Raw genomic sequence first — 7,802 nt, forward strand, 5'->3', positions numbered from 1 at the left:
TGTGACATAATTTAAACTGTGTTGATGGTCAGTGTTGAGTATTTGTGGTTTGTCCACAGATATATTTCATGTATTATTATATTTTCTGACTGAGCACCTTTCTTCAGCATTCAGTAACATGGTCGGAGTTAAAATCGTCCTCTAATGAGGAAGCATGAAGGTTAAAACAGTTAAAGTTTAGAAATCTCATTTTGTGAGGGGAATTTTTTATCTAGTGCTTCCTTTATCAGAGCCTGTTCTAGTTGTAATGTCTTTAATTGTGCCTAATGAATGTGGATACAAAAGTAGTTTGGGGCCAGAAAGCACAGAGTAGTGGTACAAGGGTGTTCTTTGGATGAAAAGTTTGCCTGCATTCGGAATTGGGACCACAGATCTTTTTGATATATTTAATGATCTGAGTTTGGTTTTATCAGGCATAGTTTCAAGATTTTCAGATGGCAGAACCTTCAAATGTTGCAACAATAAGGAGAGAAGTCGCAAATAGAGGACGGCATAGATAGACTGGTGCATTAGGCAAAGATGTGACAATTTGTATTTTATGTATCATGTGAAGTGATGCATTTTGGAAGAGGAAGGAGGGACAATTTCAGTTAAATGATACAAATTTTAAAGGATTGCAGAATCAGAGACTTGGGGCATTTACATGCTCTATTCTTTGAAGGTGATATGGTGGGTGGAAGGGGCTATTAAAATAGATGCAAAGCAGAAAAGGAAGGAAGTTATGTTAAATCTTTATAAACTACCATTTAGACCTCAAATGGAGTGCTGTGTCGAATTCTGTGCACCACAATTTAGAAATACTGCCAGGGTTTGGAGAGATTGCAGAGGAGATTTGCTTAAATGGAACTGGGCTTTTGGGACTTAGATATGTGGAGAGACTAAAGAAGTTTAGATTGACTCTTTACAACCGAAAAGTTTTGGGAGTGATTAAATTGATGCAATATTATGAAGGGCTTTGATAGAGTAAAAGAGAATAAATTGTTCCAGTTCAGAAGGGTTGGTAATGAAGGATACAGATTTGAGTGACAAAAGAACCAGGGTGGGTTTCTTTTTGTGTAGAGGTTTATGCTTATCTGGAATACATTGCTTGAAAAGGGATTGGATACTTTTTCACAAAGGAGAGACGTTGCAGTGCCCAGATACAGAGAAGCTTGGAAGTGTTTACTGCACAAAAGGGGATTGTCCAACCCATTATGTCTCAGCTTTCCGCTAATCTCTTTACCAGTTACTTTAAATCTAAGTCCCCTAGATACTGACTTCTCTGCTAATAGAAATTTATTTTTCTTAGTCTCTGTATCTGGACCCCTCATTTCCTAAAATTAAACCCAGAACCAATACTTTCTCTGTGAGGTGTGCCCAGACCAGGCTCAGAATGTTCTTCTGAATTCTGTACCTGTCGTATTGGTTTGTTGTCCCTATTATATTTGAGCAGGGATGTGGGTATAACTGGAGAGCTCTTTGTAAGTGGGCTAAATGGCCTCCTCCTGCTGTAAGTTCCAAAAATTATTGGCTTGGGTCAGATTTCTTTGATAGAAATGATGTCTCACCTGCAGAATGGACAATAATCACTAACTGTTTTCTTACAGAAGAGAATATTTGTGAATCATGTCATTCTCCCATATTACCTACAGGTATGTAATATGATGGAGAGGAAACCTCGTAACTCTGAGCTGCACAAACCTCTTTATCATGGCTGCAAAGTAAAACTCTTTATAAATAAGATCTTACTTTCATTATTCAGCAGTTTAGTTTATTCTCAGTACCTTTCCCTGGCCGTTTTTGCAAATTAGCTTTTGTTTCTTCTCATCATTCAATGTTCAAAACATCATTTTAGTGTTGAGCTCCTGTCTTAATTTAGCAGGAAGGAAGATTTACTGTTTATCCCAATCCCTTCCCATTGTAGTAAATAAAACAGCCCTGTTAATCTATGCAGTTTTCATTCAAATGAGCAATATATTAAACAATCCCAAATGTTCATTCTGGTACATGCCTCGAGGTCAGAGAAAAATATTTGGCCAGATTCCATGCAGACCCTTCAGGGAAGACAGGTGTTCTGCATTTCTGAGAAGAGATTCCAGTCAGGCCTTAGAGTTCTTGTGGTGCAGTGGGGTTCTATCCATTGTACTGTCCTTGCCTGTGAGCCAGGAGGCTTGGGTTCAACTCCCACCTGCTCCGTAGGTGTGTGGTGACATCTGTCTGAACAGGTTGATTTAAAATATCTCCAGTCAGGCCTTAAGGGCTCTTGTGGCTTCCATCGTGACATTCTTTCATAGTATAGAACTGCCAGAGGAAGACAAATCATGCCTCCTCTTCATAGCAGTCAGCTACTGTATTCTGAAATATAAAGGTCCACACAACCACTTTGAGAGATGCTGTCAAACCATAAATTCATGACCTAAGTATTAGGGTGTTGGATATGCAAAGTGCCAGTTAGAGTGGGGCCTAGGGTACCTGCTGGGTAGCATAACACTGGAAATTCAATTTCCTGCGTAATTTCTCTCCACTCCCCATTCCACTGGAATAATGGCTGTCTGGCAGTCTGAACTGTCAAGTATTTCTAGCATTTTCTATTTCTATAGAAGATTCCCTGCACTTCTAGTATTTTGCTTTATATCAGTGCCCTTTTAATGTATAGGTTCTGTCAGTAATATTTTTGTGCTTCCTCATTTTAGACATTGCAAAAACATTCAGCGTGGTGGTCTTCCATTGCAGACATATGTTTCACAAGGATTGCCTTCCAACTCCTGGCATGGTATGTTGTTGACAATGCCAATTTGAATAGAATAATAAGGATCATTTCATTTGTGGGAATGTTACTTCTGATTTTACTGCATTGTGCTTTTTTGGTTGATCTTGTCATAGTTGAATCTAGGGGTTGGTTTGCTCAGTAGGCTGGATGGCTGGTTTGCAATGCAGAGGGATGCTAAAAATGCAGTTCAATTCCCACACTGGTTGAGGTTACCATGAATATTCTGCCTTCTCAACCTCACTCCTCACCTAAAGCATGGTGATCCTCAGGTTAAACCACCACCAGTTGTCTGTCTTCAATGAGAGAGCAGCCATGTGCTGCTCTGGGACAATGGCAACTTTATATATTTGAGCGCACACTCCTCTCACCCCATGTTAGTTCTGACTAATTACAATTGATAATAGTGGTTCCAAGACAGTTCATTTTAAAACTTAATGTAAAACCTGAGAAGAAAAAGATATTCTGGAACTACAGAATAATATTTTGCTATTTTGTCCAGTTGCAGTGAGTAGTCCTATTTTCCAGAATTCCAAGTGTTTGAAGACAAACTGTAGTTATTTGCAGTTTATTAGCAATATGAACTGACCATAAAAATTGTCTTACTAAATTTTGTAAAAGCAATTTTGCAGGAGAGCTAGCTGATTGTCAAGCAGCAAGATTTCACATAAGATCTTTAGTTTGTCTTCTAAGATTCAGCTCTTTTTCTTTTAAATTACGTATGGGAATGTCACCTGGTCTAATCTGTGAAGCTTTATTTCATATCATAAGCTTGCCATTGGAAAACAAAAATTAAAAATATATATAATCTAAATGAAATAAATCTGACATTCTTCTGTTCAGACAGCGAAAAAGCAGGCAGTAAAATGGAAACGTGCAAAATCAATCCCTGAAGGAGTGTAACCTACACAGGCAGGAGTGACTGAAAACCTGCCTCGGCACTAGTGTTCTGTGGGGGTGAAGTTAATCTTGCGCTGTTAGTACAAATGGGTGATTGGGAATCATTCCACCCCGCATAATTTTCTTTTCCATTGAGAAACAGCAGCACCAGCTTCAATTTGTATAGCACTGTCAAAGCAGAAAAATGGCTGTAGTCAACTCATAAAGGAGTTCAGCAAATACTGAGCCACATAAGGGCGTAGTGGATGGGTGACTTTGCTTAAAGAAAGAATTTTGAAGGAGCGAATAAAGTGGAAGAGACAGACAGAGATTTATGGAAGGAATTCCAATGACTGCCAGTAGAAGGGTGAAAAAAATTGGGTACGTGCAAGAATCCAGAAGTGGAGAATCTTAGTTTTTCAAGACTTTTAAAGTTGAAGAAAGTTACAGAGATTGGAAGAAGTGCAATTATGGAAGAGTTTTAAATTTGAGGAATTGTTGGACTAAAAGCCAGTGAGAGTCAGCAAACACAGGAGTGAATAAACAGGCATTGCTGTGAAATAGAAGATTGGTAGAAAAATTTTGAAGAAATGGAAGTTTCCAGACAGTGGAAGATGGCAGCCTAGCCAAACAAACACCAGAGCAGATGAATCAGGAATTAACAAGCTAATGATGAGGATTCAGCAACATGTGGTCAATATTATGGAGATGAAAGTAAGTTAATTACATGATGGAGAGGAAATTGAATCACGGTGGCTCAGTGGTTAGCACTGCTTCCTCACAGCGCCAGGGACTTGGATTCAATTCCACCGTCAGGTGACTGTCTATGTGGAGTTTGCACATTCTCCCCGTGTCTGTGTGGGTTTCCTCCGGGGTGCTCTGGTTTCCTCCCACAGTCCAAAGATGTGCAGGATAGGTTGATTGGCCATGCTAAAGTGTCCATAGTGTCCAGGGACATGCAGGTAAGGTGGATGAGCCATGGGAACATGCAGGGTTACAGGGATAGGGTAGGGGTGTGGATGGGCTGCTCTTCGAAGGGATGGTGTGGACTTGATGGGCCGAATGGCCTGCTTCAACTCCATATGGATTCTATGAACTATGAATCAGAAGATCAGCCCTAGATCAGTAATTTCAAGTAGCCTGGCTCAGTCCCAGACAGTGGCCAGAAAGGATACGGGATCAAGTTTGTGGCATCTGCTTTGGTGGTGATTTGACCTTACCGGTATTTAACAAAATGAATATTATGTTACAAAAAGCACTGCATGAAACCATTGCTTTATAGCAGAGTTACTATTGGAAAAGGTTCTGCATGCTACCAGTTTCCTGTAGTGGTGGTAAGTATACCCAGTTTTCTGTTTAGGACCTTACAAAGACCGAGAAGAAATGCATTTATTCACAACACTTCAGGCAGAAGCACATACTTCAACTGAAGCTGTAACAGGAGCACTTACTGATATTCTGTAATTTCTTTAAAAATATGATACAGTCTCACATTTCTTAAAAAATAAAGCCTCAACTTTAGCAATGAATCATTGTCATGGATTATCTGGTGTTTTTTTTCTCTATTGCTTATAACATTACTGCAAATCAGTAATAAACTAAGGGATTCTGTGGTGACTAATAATTAATCAGTCAGATTTTAATCCAGTCCTCAAGAAAGGTTATTTTAATAAGTCAAAAAATATCTCAGTTGCAAGTTTGCATAAAGTTCCTGGTCTTCGGCTATCCAAGGTTTAAAATAAATACTTCAGCTTCTTGTGGAAACAGACAGATTAACTTTTTTTTAATATTTATCTTAAACAGTTCTGTAACATCTGCAGTGCAAAACGTCGAAGGCCTGCTGGTGGACTGGGTGAGGCTTAAAACATGAGATGAATTTGACTGAGGACCACAAATTTAAAATTAATGAATTATTGTAATATGTAATTATCTGTCAGTTATCGGCTTGCTTACTTCAAAGCTTGTATTTGTATAAATGTTAAATGTTTACTCTTAATAAAAGTCATTTTAAAATCATCCACCTTGTGGAGAAACCACTTACTGAACTACATTTAACTCTACCTAAATGCGGTAAGAGGTCCTGAGTACTGATCGCTCATCTTCTATGCAATAATTTTGACCTTTTCACAGACACAATTTGCAGGATAGTGTTAATGCTTGCCAAAATTGCAATCCATGTAAAAATCTATTTGCCTTCATGATTGTACATTCTGTTCTAAATAAATTAAAGTGTCTTACATACACTGCGCTGCATATGTTACCATATTGAAGAGTTAGTCATGTATAAAATACTCGGTGATAAATAACTTGTTTTCAGAAACTCCAGACTACCATGATTATTCTTTAATTTAGCCTAATGAAATGAAGTACACTTTGCAGTATACACTGACACATTCATCAGAATCTTTCTCTGTGTATTTTGAATTAAGTATTACATTTGAATGAAATGAAATGAAAAATGCAGTACAAAATGGGCTGTTCAGTCCAAACAATCGGTATGTCATTTATGGTCCGCTTGAGCTTTGTCACCTAACTGTATCAGAACTAAAATCAGATTAGCCATCATCTTATTGAATAATGAAGCTGGCTCTGGAGACCTCATGACCTACTCCTCTTGATTCTTATGTTCCTGTGTTTCTTATGATATTCTATGTCATTGTTTGTCAATGTTCCAATTTTACTTGCCCTCTATGTTTAAACCCCTCGAAACCAATTTTTCAGTTATTTTGATCTTTATTATGCTTACATACTTCTCATTTATTCTTTTTGTGGATTGACCAATGTTTAGAAAGCTGCATATAAATGTGTCTGAAAAAAATGTATATTAATTCCGACTGTGCGCAATGCAACAAATTTAATTTCTCTTTGCCACTTCTAAGAACGCATCTGGTTATAATTACGTGCTAATGTTGTGTTTCTCCATCAACTGAGCCAATAACATGAGTGGCAACTTAAATGGGACAAATTTTAAAATGTACAGCGACAGCCTAGGAGTTAATGCCCAGAAATACTCGAAGATGGTGAGAAAAGTTCAGGCTGTTGGAGGTAGAGGCACTGGGTGAGATGTTTAAATCCCCTAAACATGACATTGAGTCAAAATGCCAAGGTCCCTCTTCTGAATTTGACCCAGATGGATTCTGACGTGAGGATTGGTAGAAAAATGAATCAAGGCACTTGAAGAAATATGTGTTTTTATTTTTTATGTCTGCCATCCAACTTTCCTAGCCAGTGCATGGATTCTGTGCTGTTTCAACAACTTGTCAGGTTGAAGAGATCAAGTGCAAAGTGGGAAATTGACCCGATAGCAACATTATTAAGGTTGAAATTGTCAAACTTGAGGTTGGCTACATCAAAGGCTCATGCTGAGTGGAATACTTTGTTTTACCCAGGTTCACAGTAGAAGGATTAATTCTGAACCAGTGAATGAAAGAGAACTTCAGTATGCAAATCACCTTGTTTGGCAAAGAACAAATATGAACTTGAAGAAACTGAAAGAAAGAACTCATCAACTCCTGTGGTCCAGATTGATGCTATTGAACTGTGCTTCCCTGATTTTTTTTTTCCCCTTTTCTTTTTCTATTCTCAATATCTATGGTTTTTCTGTTTGTGAATGGGATGTTTAAGAAATAGTAGAGTTTAAGTTAGAATTATAATATAGCAATTCAGGTTTCCTAATTGCTATCAGTTAAAGACAATTCATTCATAATAAACAGTAATTATTCGAGGTAAGTATTCTTAAGTGTATTGAGAGTTTTAGAGAGCTTGACAGTGTTGATGGCTGAGAGGTTCTTTCCCCTTGTAGAAGGGTCTAGGGCCGGGGGTATAATCTCAGAGTAAGGGGGCATCCATTTAAGATAGTGTAAAGATTGTGTCTTTTAATTTTGGAGTTTTGAAAATTGTGGACTAAAGTTGGGAGTGTGCAAAAACCAGTGTGTTGAAGGTTTGCATGTTTTGAAAACCAATTAACCTGACACTCTTGACAATAATTGTATCAATAGCTGTTTTCCTGTGAACAACCATGTGATTCTCAGGTAACTGAACATCTCGAGGCTGGGAACAAGATGGGGAGAGGAGCAGTTTCTCTGCAGCAAAACCCCTTTTAAACCTGAAGAAAAGCAGTTAATCTTTTCTTTAGCAGTTGTTGTAAGCTGTGATTTTTATCTGATATGTCAGTGAA

At 38.1% G+C, this 7,802-nt stretch overlaps 1 protein-coding gene across 4 annotated transcripts in view; it reads left to right on the plus strand.

Annotated features, from left to right (window-relative positions):
* The window catches only part of vps41 (VPS41 subunit of HOPS complex), a 138,983-nt gene extending 133,342 nt beyond the window's left edge, over positions 1 to 5,641 (plus strand). For 3 of the 4 annotated variants that reach the window (XM_020533969.2, XM_020533970.2, XM_048595818.1), the window contains exons 27-29: positions 1,587 to 1,631; positions 2,673 to 2,752; positions 5,429 to 5,641. In XM_020533969.2, coding sequence (XP_020389558.1) covers positions 1,587 to 1,631; positions 2,673 to 2,752; positions 5,429 to 5,488 — 185 coding nt within the window. In that variant the 3' untranslated portion in view covers positions 5,489 to 5,641. The remainder of the gene's footprint in view (positions 1 to 1,586; positions 1,632 to 2,672; positions 2,753 to 5,428) is intronic. The other variant, XM_048595819.1, reaches the window with a different exon arrangement.
* The last annotated feature ends 2,161 nt before the right edge of the window (positions 5,642 to 7,802 follow it).

Source organism: Rhincodon typus, chromosome 4 (assembly GCF_021869965.1).
Source record: "Rhincodon typus isolate 14 chromosome 4, sRhiTyp1.1, whole genome shotgun sequence".
Lineage (NCBI taxonomy): Eukaryota > Metazoa > Chordata > Chondrichthyes > Orectolobiformes > Rhincodontidae > Rhincodon > Rhincodon typus.